The following is an 18,115-nucleotide window of genomic DNA, read 5'->3' as shown; positions in this document are numbered from 1 at the left end:
TGATAATAAAAAAAAATTATGCCCTCTTTAGTAACTTGAGTCAGGTTAGTTCTTACGCCTTTAGCTGCCTCCCTAGGTTTCCTAGCAAAGACCAGTGGAGCAGGCGCTGATAAAAAGTTTCCAATTCCCTGAAGCAGCGAATTAGAAAAATTTTCTGCCAGTTGGTGAGTCCTTGCTTTCTTAGAAGAGTGTGGTTTGAAACAGGGTTTTTCTTATCTCTTTTTAAACGCCTTTTTCCTCAAGGGCTTGAATTTTGGTACAGCGTTCGAAATGCTGGTTTTCCCTTTACACTACCATGTGACAGCCCCCAAATCTTGAGGAGATTTGAAACAAAATTCAAGCTATTAAAAAAAAAAAAGATATGTTAATTCCGGGGGGGGGGGGTGATAGGGCCGGGGGTGTGAAGAGCAACGGACTACAACTCCCACAGGCATTCGCGGGGCCTCGCCTCGACACCCCTTTCGTCCCCACTCCACCCACGCACTCACCTACCCCTGAGTCTCGCCTTGCGCTTGCGCGGAAGGCCCCGCGTGGCGAGGACGGGCGGGGACAAGACAACGCGCCTGGAGGAGGAGGAGGAGGAGAAGGAAAAAAAGAGACCATAGACTTCTTCCTCGGCCTAGAGCGGCCCTTACAGTACAGGGGAGAAGAGGGCGGGCGGGGACCACCCTCGGAACCGGCCGCCGGCGGAATAATGGCAACCCGGAACCCCCCTTCCCAAGGTGAGCGGCCCGGGCCCGAAGTAGCATCTGGGACGTGGCTTACAGCTCCCGACCTTGTTCTCGGGGCGGCTCTTTCATCTCCTGCCCCAAGGTCCTTGGGGCTCTTTTTTGGAGGCCGCCCCTTTGAGCACCCCTTCCGATGTGGACTTCTCCCTCCTGTCGGCGGAACGCAGGCGGACAGCGGCCCCCTCCCCCAACATTGCCTCACCACCCCCTGCCTTTTCATCTTCGTTTTCAAACATTTTATTTTAGTCTGACCCTGAAATGATTTCGTCTCGTCCGGCTTCTGACCATTTCTTTCAGTTGAACACCCCCTCCCTCAACCCACCCACTCCCCTCCCCCACACCCCCGGATGAAAATGGATCCTGCTCTGGCTCCTGAGATTTGGGAGGTGACCCCTCCTGTGTAACTCTGACCTGGCCCAGCTCCTTGCCCCCAAACCGGCCCCTGGGTCTTTGGGAAGGAGATGGGAATATTATCACTAGGCCCTTTAACTCTTGAGGCTCTAGTCTCCGGAATTGACTTTAACAAAGTCAGCATTTTCCACCTGGGCATTTTTAACTGCAGGCCCAATGTACAATGAATGGTAACAGGTTTAAAAAAAAAAAAATGCATGGACATTTCTGACGTGACTCAAAATTTATTTTTTCCATTTTGTATTTTGAAGAATATGAAAGTGATGATGACTCTTACGAAGTGTTGGATTTAACTGAGTATGCAAGAAGACACCACTGGTGGAATCGAGTGTTTGGCCACAGTTCTGGACCTATGGTAGAAAAATACTCAGTGGCCACTCAGATTGTAATGGGTGGAGTGACTGGCTGGTGAGAAGAACATCTTTTTCATTAAATTTCATTGGGAACTTGACTGCTGCCTTTTTTTACATGGGCCAGACTCACTGAGCATCCAGTGGGTTTACACTGTTAATTCTAGAAGAGGCTTTTCTCTGTGAAAGATTGGTGTCATCTGTACTCAGAGACTTGCTTTCCTTCCCCAAACCCACCACTGTTCCACTTTTCCCCCCTTATCCTTCTTTTGATTATATTTTTTTCCGTTTCTCAATTTCAGCAAACGTGGTGGATCTGATAAAGTGATAGTGGATAGATAGGAAGAATAACAGGAGAAGAGTTTATATATAAATAATTTTTGTCACCCTGTGCTAACACTTGGAAAAGACTGGGAGAAACATGCACAGTAGAACTGATCTTTAGAACTGTCAACCCTGTAGACAGCATTGTAAAACTTCAGTATAAATTATTGATGATCGTAGATGATGCTGCTGTTTTTTGTTGGCTGGTGGTCCTGATTATGCCAATTCTTTGAAGAACAGTTGTAGAACGTTGGTTTTGCATTGGAATTAAAAGGCTGACTGCTTATTCTGTAATAATTTTGTGGAGTACATTGAGGAAGAGCCAGTAGTAGGCATAAACCTAACCAGTTAACACTTCAGACCACATGACTACATAATTGCTACTGTGGATCTAATTTTGATATTCCTCGAATAAAAGATTAGCCAGATAGCAAGGGTCAGAAAAAAGTCTGACCCTTTATTTTGAGAATGATTATGACCAGAGAGAAACTTTGAAATGAGTGAGGGTTCTTAACTTGTGAATAATCTTTTTTTTCTTAGATTCTAGGTTAAATGTATTTTACATTAACTTAATTTAAATATTTACATTTAATAAGTATAAAATTAAAATTTTTTATTTGTGTTTTACATGCACTTTGGAACAGTGGCACACTCCTCTGTACCTTTTTGTAAATGTCATTTTATGGGTAGAAACTAATTTTGAAGATTCTGTGATGGAAAGATGCAGTCTTTGTGTTCATATGTATACTTATTAATGCTGCCATATGATAAAAATCTGCAGTTCGGAGATTCCTGGTCAGGACCCTGATCATTCAGGTGATTCTTCACAGCCTGGTTGTACCTTGATCCCCATAATTCAGGGTCTTGCCCTCTGCTTATATAAGTTCACAAGTTGGTGCCATAGATGGTTGGTTAATGTGAGATTGGTTAATGTGAGTCAGGGCCTGAAGCCCAATCTTAAAAAAGACTAAAAGATAATTGAGAAATAGAATGATCAAATTGCACGTTTTCTCCTTATAGACTAAGCTTGATGAGAATCCCTATAAGTGACAGAAGTTTGCTTGGAGAGCCTAAAAACAGAGCAGGGGGAGTTAGTAGGTTCATTTTAGTGGCTAATGCCATCAAACTGTGGATATACATTGTTGAAACCTGGCTGCTGTTTGCCTCTACCTCTCCCTTTTGTGGGCCTTCCTTGCTGATGCCTCTGCTGAGGAGTATGTTCTCTATAGTAATGCATATTTTTGGGTTATAGCCAGGTGTTGGCCCAGGAGCTATGCCGTAGGACTCTAATATTATACAGGTGATTTGTTGCAATCGCTAGAGTCTGTCTAGTATATTTTTGCAGTTTTCTTAGGGTATAAAGCTGATGCAGTAATATTGTGGCTTGCATTAAGGAGGAATAGTTAATAGGTATCAACCTAGCCAGTTAACAATTCAGACCAATTCAGGACCTGAATGGGAGGCTGAGGAGATTATATTTAGCTGTAGGTAGCTATAGATTTTTGAGCATCATAAGGTTAAAAAAAATGGTACCAGTGTGGGTGGTTGCTAAGAGAAACTGAATGTGGGAAAACCAGTTAGAGAATCCTTAGCATGGTACAGAAGCAGGTATTGGAAGCCTGAACCATTAGCAAGGTAATGATTCCCTGGAGAATGGAAAGAAGACTATCACATAATGTTATGGAGCTAGAATATATAGAATGTGGCAATCATTTGGACCAAGTAGGGAATAAAGAAGGCAGAGTCTGAGATGAATGTGAGGTGGCAAGGCTGGAGAGTGGGGCTGTCATTTACAAATTGTGACCCTAACAACAGTTGGTTTATTTGGAAAGGTGATGTTTGCTTTGGGATATTTTGAATATGTGGTTTTCGGTGCTAGAGAAGCCCAACATATAATTGGAAATGTAAGAGTTAGAAATCCGGGATTCTTTTGCCCAGTAGGGATCTGGAATACTGAAGGGAATGTGTAAGCTCAATGAAGAAGAAAATTAACCACGGAAGTAGTATGGGATGTGATGCTCTTAGCATAGATGAGACAAAACAGGTTTAACATAAGGAGAGATAGATACAGATAAGGAAGTTACAAGAAATATGGACTACAGTAGTCATGAAGCTGGACCTTAAAGGGTAGGAAAGCTTTAGATAGGTAGAGCTAGGCAGAAATCCGTAGAAACAGGGCAATTAATAGTTTGAACAAAGGTGATGACTCATTTGGAAGTAATTAGGTTGGAACAGAAGGTTTGGGTAGAGTGGGGGTTGACCAGCATCTTGTATTAAAAAAAAAAAAACAAAATGAAATGTTTTTATTATGGGAAATTCCAACTTAAAAGTAGAGGGAATGGTGTAGCGAATCCTTGAGTACCCATCATCCAGTTTCAGTAGCCAGTCTTCTTTCCTCCAAGTTCCCCTCCTCTTCTTCCCATCCCTTATTTTGAAGCAAATTTCAGACATTTTCAGTTGTGCATTTTTAACTAGCCTATATAACTGAAGGGAAACATTGAGGGTTTCTGAGCAGGTGAGGGACATGATCAAAAGAAATGGCAAGATTTTAAGATTTCACTAGGAAAGCCATGAACAATAGAAGAGGGTGAAGGGTTTAGTACATCGATTTTTCTCATCTTTTGTCATTTCTTTCATTAAAGGTGTGCAGGATTTTTGTTCCAGAAAGTTGGAAAACTTGCAGCAACTGCAGTAGGTGGTGGCTTTCTTCTCCTTCAGGTATGTCAGAGATAGGTACTTGTTTCTGCTTACATAGGTAGCCATTGGGAACTGAGAAAGCCAAGTGTAGCCATTTCATTCCTGCGCATTTTACCAGAAGATGGAATTTTTCATTTAGGCATTGGTTTATGGAAAAACTGCAGTGACTTTTGGAAAATAGCATCTGTCATGAAATACAACAATATAAATACTTATAAATTCTTTAATCTGAGCTATTAAAAAGACAACTATTAAAATTTGAAGTGCCTCATTGTTTTTGTTATTATCAAAATTTCTCTTCAAGTGTGTCCCTAGCAAAATAAACATTTCACTAATATAATAATGTAACTTATTCATCCTTACAGTTATAAACATATGTGTAAAATTTGCATGCACACAGAGTGTATAAAATTCAAAAGGCCTTTTTCCTTCCCCTGTTTTCTAGCCATGCAGGTTTCCTCCCTAGAGGAAACTGCTGTTAGCAATTTCTAACAGATTTTTTTAAAACGAGGGAGCCCTAATAATATAGAAAATTGGGTTTAAAAAATCATCCATAATCCTATTTGTGGGACAGAATTTGAAATTTTAGTTTTGTTCAGTTTCTCTAAATATAAGGTCTAAAAATGCTTTGCCTGTAAAAGGATGTTTATCAGGATATTATCTGGCATTCATGTCTGGCATATATTTTTTCCAAAAATAACAGTCTCTGAGGATCAAATATAGTAAGTCCAAAAATTGAAAATATCTGGGAATGAATGTTAGCAACAATTTTAAAGATGCAGAGAACTGTCAGTTTGACAGATTTAAAAAATGATTGATGGTCATAGCAAGCAAAATCTGACTTCACCTAATCCCATTGATTGTGTAATAATCATTGTAGTCTCCTTAAGTACAAAGGGACTGGATTCATATGTATTAAGCACAAAATTTGAGTTGTTTACTAAAAAGCATTTTTAAAAATATATATTCTTTCTGTTGCTGGCATAATTAGGACTAATTGCCTATTATGGTAGGAGGTAAAAAGGAATATGATTAACATCTAAACTTAGTCCTTTTGATGAATACACCAGCATTTGTGCAGAAGAGAATTTTACTTAAGCTGATTTTGGCTTGGGATTATATGGACTCAAGAACACGTTTAATTCTATTGCTATTTTGAAAACTCAGTTGTCATTTCTGTTTAGCACAAAAGGGTACTAGACTAAAGTGGAGTTTCCTAATATGTTCAAAGACTAGAGAATTGTACATTTTAATCCACTCTGCATGCCAGTTTTTCAGAAGTCAGTATGCGCCATCAAATCCACGTTTTGCCGTTGCCACTTCCTACTTCTTTGTGCCTACCCAGTCCACATATTCTTAGAGGTCATTAAGGCAGATGAACACAAGCACCATTTTTTCCCACAAATATGACTTGCCTTGAAAACTCAGTGGAAGAAAACGGAAATAGAATATCAAATGGCTTTTAGGCTAGTTGCCTAATATTCTTTAGGCCCACTTCAATATTTATCAGTGTGAAAGGTCAAGAAATATTAATTTACTTAGAGTTACTTAAAGCTTTTCCAGTAACTCAGTTTTTTAAAATGTAATTTTATTGAGATATATTCAGTAACTCAATATTAAGTGTTTCCCAGTAGATATTATTACACAACTGTCTTAAAATAGTGCTATATAAATCTTGTAAATTTGGTTTTTATTTTTTTTGAAGTTATACATGCACATAATTCAAAGGGTCAAGTACTTGTACAAGGGGTATTGCAGAGTAGAGTAATCCTCTCCCTCCCTTGCCATCCTCATTTTTCCCTCCTTAGGCAACCATCTTAAACTTTAATTCTTAAGTTATTTGTATCCTTTTCCCAGAAGAAAGTAATTGGACGTTTCTTGATCTTTCAGTTTTAGGTATTACTATAGGCTTCCCATTTTAGAATGTAAGAATTTAGCTATCATTGAAGTGCTCTGCTCTCCCCACACCCTGCCCCCAATCTTACACAAATGGATGCTTTCTGCCCCTGAGTCATCCTAGTATTGTTATTTCATAATTGGTTAGATCATTAAGTTCACTGATCTTAAATCTGTAAATTTATGTCCTTAAATCAAGTTTGGGAAGGTTTTGGCCATTGTTTCTACAAGTATTTTTTTCTGCCCCATTCTTTCTCTCCTTCTGAACATGATTCAAATCGCATATATGTTAAGACTTTTTGATAATGTTCTTCAGATCTCTAGGTTTTGCTCATTTGTGTTTTCAGTTTTTTTTTCAGATTGCGTAATTTCTGTTCATCTAGTTTGTTTCTAGTTCACTGACTCCTCTTTCATTTACCTTCTGCCATTAAGCCTATCCTGTCAATTTATTTCAGATGTTGTATTTTTCAGTTCTAGAATTTCCATTTGGTTCTTTTTATATTTTCCATTTTTTGGTGAGATTTCCTGTCTTTTCATTGATCACAAGAATATTTTCCTTTGCCTTATTAAGCATAATTGTAATAACTGCTCTAAAGTCTAATATCTGGGTCTTCTCAGGGATGGTATCTATTAATTTTCTTTTCTCTTTGAGAATAGGTCACATTTTCCTTGTTTATCTTATATCAAGTAATTGGATTTTATCCTTGACATTGGGAATATGTTGTAGAGATTCTGGATTCTGTTGTATTCTTCTGAAGAATGTTGATGTTTTAATTTTAGCAGGCAGTTAACTTGGGTTAAACTCAGTTTGGGAACTCATGTTTCCCCTCTTGTGAGTAGCAGCTCAAGTTTCAGTTCATTTTTTTTTTTTTTTTGGCCTTAGATACAGAATGCTCAGTTCTGCCCCATGAACATATGGTTTGGGGGTCCAACTTGGATAGAGTTTATATATAGAATTTGGGGCTCCTCTTTTCTGGATCTCTGTTTTCTGGAGGTATAGTTGTTCTGGTTCTTCAGCCAGAAAGATGGTAGGTTTTCTATTGAAGTTTAGCCATCCTATGACTGTTATCTTGTCCTTAGGATAAAACTATAAAAATGGGCAACACACCTTATATTGGTCCCTTCCTACAAGTTTTAACACCCTTCAAAATCTGCTTGCTTTTTTTTTTTTTTTTTTTAAACTCTGGTGCTCTTGTATTTTAACCAGGGTTTATAGTTGCTATCCATGGTAAGGTCATTGTATTAGGATTTGTCTTAGAATGTTAGACTTAAATTATTCAGGTGTGGTAAAGTTGGATATGGTGACAAGGAGAGGAGAGGTTTTGAAACCAGTTAAATTTATTGGTATTCACAGTTCCCAGAGAAGTACACAGCACACCAAGCAGGGCTACTGGGAGCACGTCCAGATGCAGGGCAACCATGATGGGGAAGCTAGAGAACCAAGGGAAACTGGGCTGTAGCCTTTATTGGAGTGGAATGTTAGCAGTTGGACTGCAAGCATGTGATTGGTGGGTGTTCGTTTGAATTTGGTGTCCCTGTGAAACTAGATAGGGGCCTCTGAACACCAGGGAGAGGAGGGGGACTTAGAAGGACTTAGGGTACCTTATCTTACAGGAGCAGTTACAGGGAGGGTAAACTGTGAGGTTAGGTTGTTATGATGGCAAAATATCAAAATGGTGCTTTGAACTTGAGAATAGTTCATTGGAAGTGTGCCACCTAATATTTAGATCAAGGGTCAGCAAAATTTTCTTAAAGGGCAGATAGTAAATATTTTAGGCTTGCCAACCGTATAGTTTCTCAGAATTACTCAGCTTTGCCATTGTTCCATGAAAGCAGCCATAGACAATATGTAAATAAATACATAGGCATTGCTTTGTTCCAATAAAATGTAATTAACGAAAGCAGGCAGCAGGCCTACAGGCTATAGTTTGCTGACCCCTGCTTTAGGTTACTATGACTGTAAGTGTTATTTACCACTGAGCCATGTAGTATAGTGTGATTATTCTGTGTTTATCCTGTCACAACTCTTTGTTTTCCATGAAGTTAATAATTATGTTATGGTTGACTTCATTTTTTATGTATGTATTGATAATTCAATTCCCAAATTTCTACCAGTTGTCCAGCTCTCTTCTTAGTGTGCTCATATGCATCAAATAGCTGTCATTTTAATCTTCTTAACATACTTGATCCCAGAATCCTCTGTTCTGCTTGATTCCTAGGTTTGGTATACAGCTATTATCCTGGGATCTCCCTTCACTTCCATTCTAGGAATTCTTTTTACTTCTGTCTTGTTTCCTGTTTCTTATTATGTCTTGATATATTCTCTTGTTTTGGTGGAACATACTCTACAGTACTTCCTAGGAAAGTGAGCATAGAAGATGTAGTTTTTAAGACTTTGTCTGAAAATTTCTTCACTTTACCCTCACATTTGATTGATAGTTTAACTGGTTCTAGATATTGCTCCATTGTCTTCTAACTTCCAGTGTTGCTGTTAAAAAGTCTTAAAAGCTTTCTAATTTCTGAACCTTTCTATTTAATATATTTTTTACCCTCTCATTAAATGCTTATAGGATTTTCTGTTTGTCTCCAGCATTCTGATTGCTCACAGTGATGTTCCTCACAATAGGCCTATTTTCATCCATTGTGCTGGAAACTCAAGTGGGCTCTTTCAGTTTAGAGGTGTGTGCCTTTCTGTTTGGGGAAATTCTTTTGATATTTATTTAGTCGATGATTTTCTCCCCTTGTCTTTTCTCATATTTCTTTCTGTAGTTCCTGTTATGGATCTCCTAGACTGGTTGTTTAATTTTCTTATCTATTCTTTCTTATTTCTCATTTCTGTCTTTTTAGTCTACTTCCTGGGAGATTTCTTCAACCTTATCTTCTCACCCTCTTATGGATTTTTTCATTTCTGCTATTGTTTTAACTTTCCACAAGTATTTTTTCTTTTTCTTTTTGTTTTTTTATTCTCGCAATGTTACTTTTGCATCTTATTCCTTGTTTTTCCTTCATGGATGCAATATCCTTTTTTTTTTATGAGATTGGGAAGGGGAATATATTTATTATGTGTGACTTGGCCTCCCTCCCTCCCCCAATCCATAGCTTCTGCCAATGGCATGGGTAGAAGACAGAATCCCTTCAATATGGCCTTTAGAAATACATTATTTACTGGAGCATTAGCATCTTTGAAAACCATTTAAATTGCCGGTCAGTAGACTGGGGATGCTGGTGAAGGAGCTGTAGTTGAAATGTGTTCTTTAATTTGAATCTAGGATAGAAGGTTCTGACAGAATGACACAAGTTGAAAGTTGTCCTTAATCACCAGATGCCAATTTGAAGTGATTTCTTTAGTGGAATTCACTTAAAGAAATGGTGGTCCAAATGATCTGTCCTACATGGAGTTCTTAGCATGTACACAAAATGTTCATCTGTGCTGTTTATCTTTTCAGTTTTTGTAACAACACTGCAATGAGCAGCCATTACATACATCTTTGCACACTCGTTTGAAACAAAGTAAATGTAGTTATTTAAGCCTTTTGATTGTCAAGTAGCCCTCTGGAAAGGTTAACATCAATTACATTCCCACCAGCCCATATGAAAGTACCCACCACCTTTTTCCCCTTTCTATACTGTACCCTTTGGAAGGAAGTCACCATGTGCAGTCTACACTTAAGGAGTGGGAGTGATATTCTTCCACCTTGCGGGTAGAGCATCTACATAATTTATTTGGAATTCTTCTGTGAGGGGGATTTGTATCTTCTCCACCATTTGTTAATTTATTGAATCACTGATTTATATCAGTTTGGACTCCTAGTTATTTATTCTATACTTTGGGTTAAAATGCAATACTTGATTTCATTGCTAAAATTTTTCCAGTTTTGACCATTGGTAGCTCTTTCATTGTGGATTATCTTTTTAAATCTGAGTTCATAAATGATCTTGTTTTTTTGTTTTTTAAATTTTCCCTACCAAGTCTCTTTACCTCCAAGTTTTTATTTTTTTTTAATTTGTTTTGCTTTTGTTTTCCCCTGCTTGTTTGTTTTGGTTTCTGTTTTTCATATTAAAGTCTTTCTTCTATGTCTGATGATCCTTGGTTTGTCCACCCATGTTTAAAAATAGGGCAGTATTCTTATCCTTCAGTTTCACTGGATTTGCCTCCAAGGGAAGATAGCAGTGAACTTCTCAAGGAAATTTGTTCAAGGATAGTGGATCATTTCAGTATCAGCAGAGATGACTCTCTCACTAGTAGACATGATAGGGCCTTTCAGGATCAAGTTCTTTGAGATAATCTAGCCCAGCCATCTTGTTGCTGAGAGTTATTATTTGAACTAGGTTGGTTAAATGCAGCTTTGAGGATGTAGTCCTTATTCACAGTTTTTGTTCACTCATTCATTAATTTGCCTGGCACCACTCTGAACTCTAGGGACAGATTCATAGTCCACTGGGAAACAGGTATTGACAAACAAATATAATGGTATGGTCAGTGCTGAGGTGGGAAGGTATATGTGGAGCTGAGAGAGTGGAGGGAAGATGCTCTGACTGCTCGGAGGCATCAGGGAAGAAGCAAGAGAGCCATTAGTGTCTTCAGCATCTCAAGCTTTTTGTTTTCCCTGCAACTGTTTGACGTTTTACCCAAAAGCATAGATGGTTCTAGATGGTTCTTTAAACTATACAAAATCTTTATCTCAGATAACTCTAGATTTATTAATTGTCAGTGACAAATTGCTATGTAAAAATATTTTTATGTACAGTGTATAGAATGCTGTTTGTAAGAATTTGTTTAATCTTTCTCATTAAATGACTTCCTTTATTCATTTGCTGGGGATGTTGGGGGGATAAGTGGTCACTCATGGAATGTAGTTAAGGTTTTTTTCTTTACTTCATCACCAGTATAACTCATGGCATGTGGATTGTTGTTTTTTTTTTTTTTTAAACTTTGTAATTTAAAATATTAAATCTTGAAAATTAGAATTAAAATTGGGGGTTGCTGATGATTGGTGGCATAGATAATGTTTTTGGTTTCTTCTAATCAAAAAATAAAGCCATATTCATACATAAAATCTTTCTACATCTCACAAGCTTTGGATTGAGGAAGAAGATGAGATTCAGCAAAAAGTTGAATTTAGCAAAAGCTTCATAGTAATCAACTAGTTTGATTACTCAGTGCAAGTAAATAATAGGTCTTCCATTTATGTATAGAAGACTCCTTTCCTTGAGGTTCACCACTACCTCCATGCCATTGACCCAGATTGCTGTGTCAAATAACTACCAGTAAGAGTTTTCACTTGCCATTTGATTTGCTCACCTCTGTTTTGCTGATGCTGGAGTTTGAAGTGATAGTAGGTAAATAAATATAGGAAGAAATGCAGATAAATAAATTCTTCTATGGTGTCATTCACAGAGAAAACAAACTAAGATTCACAGTTAAGCTAGTTATATAAAATCAGATATTTTTATCATTTGAAGTATTTTACATGTGGTTGACTATCAAAGTGATACATTAAAAGTCTTCAAATAAAGCATAAACTTCATAGAAGTGATTATAATGTTTTATGTGGTTTAATTCTTTACTACTCATGTGATTATTTATATTTTTATTTTATTATTTGGGGGCACATTGCTTGCTTATACACACATTATTGTTTCCGTTCAGATTTTGCAGTGTCTCAGCACCACATAAGGGTTTTCTTATGGTTAATAGGTATTTAGCTATAGTTTTATTAAAAGGATTTTTGGCGTGGAACTTGTACAGTGCATAAGTTTGCCACATCATTTCTTTTAGATTCCACTTTTAAAAGCAATTACCAGAAAGTATTCTTAATGTAAATGGAGTCAGAGTTAGTGAAGAGCCTTTATCAGTTCTTTAGTTTTCTTTAGTTGCCTAATAACTGATTGGCTTTTGATCCCTTGTAATTAAACATCTGCTTAATTAAAAGGCACTTTAAAAATTAGCTGTATTATTTAGATTGTATCTTTTTTAGCTAATTCCCTACTCTAAAAAGTATGTAGAATAGTAGTACAATTATATTGCAACTTTTGGAATATTTTCCCATTGTGTACCACACTTTTCTCAGCATGTTGTTCATCCATCTTAGTAATGTATTGTTTATGTTTAATGTCTGTTTTCCCTATCAGACTCCAAGCTCTGTGAGGGTGGGATCTTGTGTCTCATTTGTTGTCGGCTAGAGAACAAGGCACTCAGTATCTGTTGAATGAGTGAATTAGTGAATAAATGGTGATTTCTTACTATAAGCTTCATAGATTTCTTGAAATCTGAAGGTTCATAAATTCCTGGGTAATAGGTTAGTCAGTAACCTATCTAGTTGGTTTAGAATTTACCATTTTTGTTACATTTTTGCAGATTGCCAGTCACAGTGGCTATGTGCAGATTGACTGGAAGAGAGTTGAAAAAGATGTAAACAAAGCAAAAAGACAGATTAAGAAACGAGCAAATAAAGCAGCACCTGAAATCAACAATATAATTGAAGAAGTAAGACAATGTACATTTGGGGTTTCTTTTTTTTTTTTTTTCCAGTGGGTCAGCAGAAAATGTGACTGGGGTTTATCTTTTCAAAATTGTGGTTTGGGTCATATGTGTAGAGTGTTAAGTAAAATTTGGGGTCAAGCCGCCATTTAGATCAGTCGTTTTTTTTTTTTTTTTTTCTTTTTGGTGGTAAGCAGATTCCCCTGCTCATCTCCCTACCCCCTTGATCCCCCTTTGTAAAAATTGTTAAAAGTATTCTTTCAGAATTTTTCTTGTGCTTTTACCAAATGTATATGTGTGTATAAAAGGTGTAGTAAAAAGAAAACACCCCGTTTTTTTCTTGAGATGGAATAGTTTGAAAATGTTTTTATTAGTTTGATGAATATATTAGTTAACTTTTTATGTTTATTTTGTCTGTTTTCTTCTTGCACTGTTTAGAACTGAGTATCTTGCCTTTATCCTTTTATCTCCCTCCATTTTTTTTTAGTTTAAAAAATTTCAAACTGTTCTAGTTTGCTAATGCTGCAGAATGCAAAACACCAGAGACGGATTGGCTTTTATAAAAAGGGGGTTTATTTGGCTACCCAGTTACAGTCTTAAGGCCATAAAGTGTCCAAGGTAACACATCAGTAATCGGGTACCTTCACTGGAGGATGGCCAATGGCGTCCGGAAAACCTCTGTTAGCTGGGAAGGCACGTGGCTGGCGTCTGCTCCAAGTTCTGGTTTCAAAATGGCTTTCTCCTAGGGCGTTCCTCTCTAGCAAGCTTGCTCCTCTTCAATACGTCACTCACAGCTGCACTGAGCTTCTTCTCTTTGAGTCAGCTCCTTTATATGGCTCCACTGATCAAGGCCCACCATGAATGGGCAGGGCCACACCTCCATGGGAGTATCCCACCAGGGTCACCACCTACAGCTGGGTGGGGCACATTCCAAAGAAACACTCAAAGAATTACAATCTGATCAACCCTGATAACCTCTGCCCATACAAGATTACATCAAAGAATATGGCTTTTTCTGGGGGACATAATACATTCAAACCGGCACATTCCACCCCCTGGACCCCAGAAAAACATATTCTTTCCAAATACAAAATACATTCATCCCACAATACCACAGAAACTTAAATCATTTCAGTAACAATAGTTAAGTACAAGATCCCATCAAAATCAAATATAGGTGTTGTCAGTCCTAAGGCATACTTTTCCTTTAGCTTTGGATCTGTGGACTTAGAACAAGTTATATGCTTCCAATATACAAAGGAGGGACATTCATAGGATAAACATTCCCATTGCCATAAGGAGAAAGAGTAAAGAAAACAGGGTTAACAGGGCCAAAACAGTTCCTAAAACCTGCAGGACAAACTCCATTAGATTTCAAAGTCTGAGAGTCATTTACAGAACAACGTTGCATCCTTGGGGCTTGAGAGAGTGGGAGTCTAACCCTTCCTAAGGGCCTTTTTGGCAGCCCTTTCCTCTCCAAACGCTTAGGTGAGTGCTCCAACATATCCACACATTGGGGAGACCACCTTCTCGGCCCCACCCTCCTCAAACATCGGGGCAGCTCCCGGATTCCCTTCCATCTCCGGGGCACACGCTCAACCCCTTCAGAACAGTGGGGTGGCAGCCAGGCTCTCCCCAATTCCCTGGGAATGTGCTCCACCCTCTTTCGGACCTCAGGTGGCAAAACTCTTCCAGAGCATCGAGGTGGAATGCCCACCCTCAACCTCCGGGGCAAACTCACCCTTTCCATGCATGTGGGCTTCTCCACTCTCCCAGCCCAAGGCCTCTTGACTCCAGACCTCAACCTCCATGGCTCTGTCTTTGAAGAAATTTTTCCTTCAATTTTTTCCTTATCTGTGTCCTCCAGTCCTGACCAGCAATGGCTCTGTCTATAAAGATCTCACAAAAATTCTGTTGGCTTTGCATGAAGCACACGGGTCAAAGCCGTCAGACAATAGGACTTTCCACAAATCCTTTCTGGATAATTCCATTTCCAATCTTGGCTTGTACTGAAGTGGCAGCTGGGTTCCATGTTTAGTTAAATCCTCACATTGGGCTGTAGCTTCTGGGATTCCACCCCCTGGAAGCTCGTAATTTTCCAAGCCATCGGCTTCTGGTTTCTTTGAACCCAAGAGTTCAGTTCTAAGTTTATCTCTCTCCGCTCGCATTTTACTATAAGCTGCAAGGAGAAGCCAGGATACATCCTCCACACGTAGTCTGGAGATCTCCTCAGCTAAGTATTCCAGGTTGTCACTTTCAAATTCTTCCTTCCATCTGACACCAGGACTCAATTTTGCCAAATTCTCTGCCACTTTAAAACAAGGATCACCTTTCTTCCAGTTCACAACAACACATTGATCATTTCTGTTCAAGGCCTCGTCAGAAGTATCTTTAGAGTCTGTATTTCCACAGACAGTCTCTTCAAAGCAGTTTAGGCCTTTTCTATCAAGCTCCTCACAGTTCTTCCAGAAACTCCCCATTATCCATTTAAAAAGCCGTTCCAACATGTTTGGTATTTGCAAACTCAGCAGCAAAAGCACCCCACTCTCGGTACCAAAATCTGTCCTAGTTTGCTAATGCTGCAGAATGCAAAACACCAGAGACGGATTGGCTTTTATAAAAAGGGGGTTTATTTGGCTGCACAGTTACAGTCTTAAGGCCATAAAGTGTCCAAGGTAACACATCAGTAATCAGGTACCTTCACTGGAGGATGGCCAATGGCGTCCGGAAAACCTCTGTTAGCTGGGAAGGCACGTGGCTGGCGTCTGCTCCAAGTTCTGGTTTCAAAATGGCTTTCTCCCAGGGCGTTCCTCTCTAGCAAGCTTGCTCCTCTTCAATACGTCACTCACAGCTGCACTGAGCTTCTTCTCTTTGAGTCAGCTCCTTTATATGGCTCCACTGATCAAGGCCCACCATGAATGGGCAGGGCCACACCTCCATGGGAGTATCCCACCAGAGTCACCACCCACAGCTGGGTGGGGCACATTCCAAAGAAACACTCAAAGAATTACAATCTGATCAACCCTGATAACCTCTGCCCATACAAGATTACATCAAAGAATATGGCTTTTTCTGGGGGACATAATACATTCAAACTGGCACACAAACCAATTGAAAAGTTGAAAGACAAGTACAGTGAATACCCAGATAGCCTTCACCTAGTCACCAAATTTACTTTTTGCCACATTTGCTCTATTTGTGTGTGTGATTAACACTTTTTTTTCCCTGAACCATTTAAGACATTACAACTCTTCACCCTAAATACTTCACATATCTCCTAAGGATAGGGATATTCTCCTACTCAACTACGTATAGCAATATTACACCCAAGAAATTTAACATGATACAGTAGTATTTTCTAATATACAGTCTGTATGCAAAATTTCCCACAAAATATCTTTCATGGCTTTTTTTTTTCAATCAAGAATTACACATTGCATTTGGTTATCACGTCTCTGAAGTCTCTAATCTTAAACAGTCCCCTCATCTGTTTTTTTTTTTTTTTTTTAATTTCCTTATCTTTCGTGCACTGACATTTTTGAAGCATCTATGCCTGTTGTTTTGCAGAATATCCCATAGTGTGGCTTTGTCTAGTTGCTTTCTCATGATTTTATTCAATTTAACATTTTATCAAGGTGATATTAAATTATATTTTTTTGATCTTATCCTTTTTTTTTTTTTTACTGGCCAAGTAGAAGAGTAATAAATATCATTGTTCCTGCTGTGGAAATGCGTTCAATAATCTGTGTTAATAACTTGCTGACTGAGCATTTATGTCTGCCCTGTAGGTAGATTTCTTTTTACCTGTGAGATCATTGCTGCCCGTATACTAGTTAACTCAGTAGCCATGGAGCTTAGTGGGACTGGCTATGGGCTTGAGGCTCCTCCAATTTGTAATTGACAGCTCTGGGATCTTGTGTAGTGTTCTGCACCCACAATATTAGGTGCTCAGGAATTTTTGCTGAGTGTTTATTGAATTGATGAAAATAGCGGAAAACGTTACTTGGTTCTGGATTCTATAATTAAGAGTATTTTTGTTTAAACTTACTTCATGTTTTAGGCAACAGAATTTGTCAAACAGAACATTGTGATATCCAGTGGATTTGTGGGAGGCTTTTTGTTGGGCCTTGCATCTTAAGGACGAACCTTCTATATCATGGTGGATTCAACTGTGACGAGAACAATGCTGGCAACAAGGTGGTCTCTCAACAGTACATGCCACCAGATTCTCCAGGGCAAGGAAAACAATTAGCTGGACCATACTGAACTCACAACTTAGCATTTTGCCTTCTAAAGCTTGACAAACTAGTATTTGCTGTATATTAACCTGTATGGTATGTGTATAATAGTATTCCTGGGCAAAACATGGCTTACTTTCATCTCATTTCTAGAAAATATGCATTTGTTTAGAAATTAGCTTATAAAGATGCCACTGAATGTAGATATGGAGAAATAAAAAATCTGTTTGTTGGACTTATTCCCCAATAAAATACAGCTTTTTTATTTAAATAAAGTGTTCTTCATTGTGCTTTTGTAGTATAGTGTTAGTAATTAGTAATTTGTATTATAGTTTCAACAATAGGGTTGACTTTTAATAAGAAATGTTTGCATTAAACTGAAAGACCTGTAATGCTAATGCCATTTTGTGGAAGGATTTAGAGATAATAGAATTATTAAAGTTGTTAAAGAGGCTGTACTGATGTAATTTAATACCAGTGTTTACATTGTTTTCTTTTTCTGTTTAGTCTTCAGTATACTTATTTTTGCCTGCAATTCTTACTTTGCTTAAATAATAACTGCAATAAACAGTTCCAAAGAAGGCCCTTCCAAGCAAATGTTACATGTCCACAGCTCCTTTTCTTTTTTTGATGTCTGTAGTTTAAAAATGTCTTCTGACATATGCTTCCAATTTTTTATTTTGCTTATTTATCCTGTCATTTTGTGCAGAAATAATTTGGGGGGGGGGAGGCTTGTGCATGTAGTTGGGTCATTGATTCATTTATTAACCTTGAATGAATTTCTTTTCTCATTTCTGAAACCTAATTATTATTCTGGCCCCTTCTTCACAAAGAGGTAAAAATCACATTAAAATACTCAGTAGTATAATATGAATTTACTGTTTGAAGAAGAGTGATTTTCTTTGTAATCATGAAATTGTAACTCACTGAGAATTGCTTCCTTGATCTAGTCTGGGATGTAAGTACAAAGGCTTTCATGCTTTTGGTATC

The 18,115-nt window shown here is 38.1% G+C and overlaps 1 protein-coding gene across 1 annotated transcript; it reads left to right on the top strand.

Annotated features, from left to right (window-relative positions):
* Window positions 1-533: 533 nt before the first annotated feature.
* Window positions 534-17,579, top strand: FUNDC1 (FUN14 domain containing 1). The gene is made up of 5 exons (XM_037821468.1): window positions 534-722; window positions 1,391-1,547; window positions 4,456-4,531; window positions 12,765-12,893; window positions 16,948-17,579. Exons 1-5 carry the CDS (start codon window positions 695-697, stop codon window positions 17,023-17,025), a joined length of 468 nt encoding a protein of 155 aa, XP_037677396.1. The 5' UTR covers window positions 534-694; the 3' UTR covers window positions 17,026-17,579.
* The last annotated feature ends 536 nt before the right edge of the window (window positions 17,580-18,115 follow it).

Source organism: Choloepus didactylus, chromosome X (genome assembly GCF_015220235.1).
Source record: "Choloepus didactylus isolate mChoDid1 chromosome X, mChoDid1.pri, whole genome shotgun sequence".
NCBI lineage: Eukaryota > Metazoa > Chordata > Mammalia > Pilosa > Megalonychidae > Choloepus > Choloepus didactylus.
This window is presented reverse-complemented; position numbering and strand designations above follow the sequence as displayed.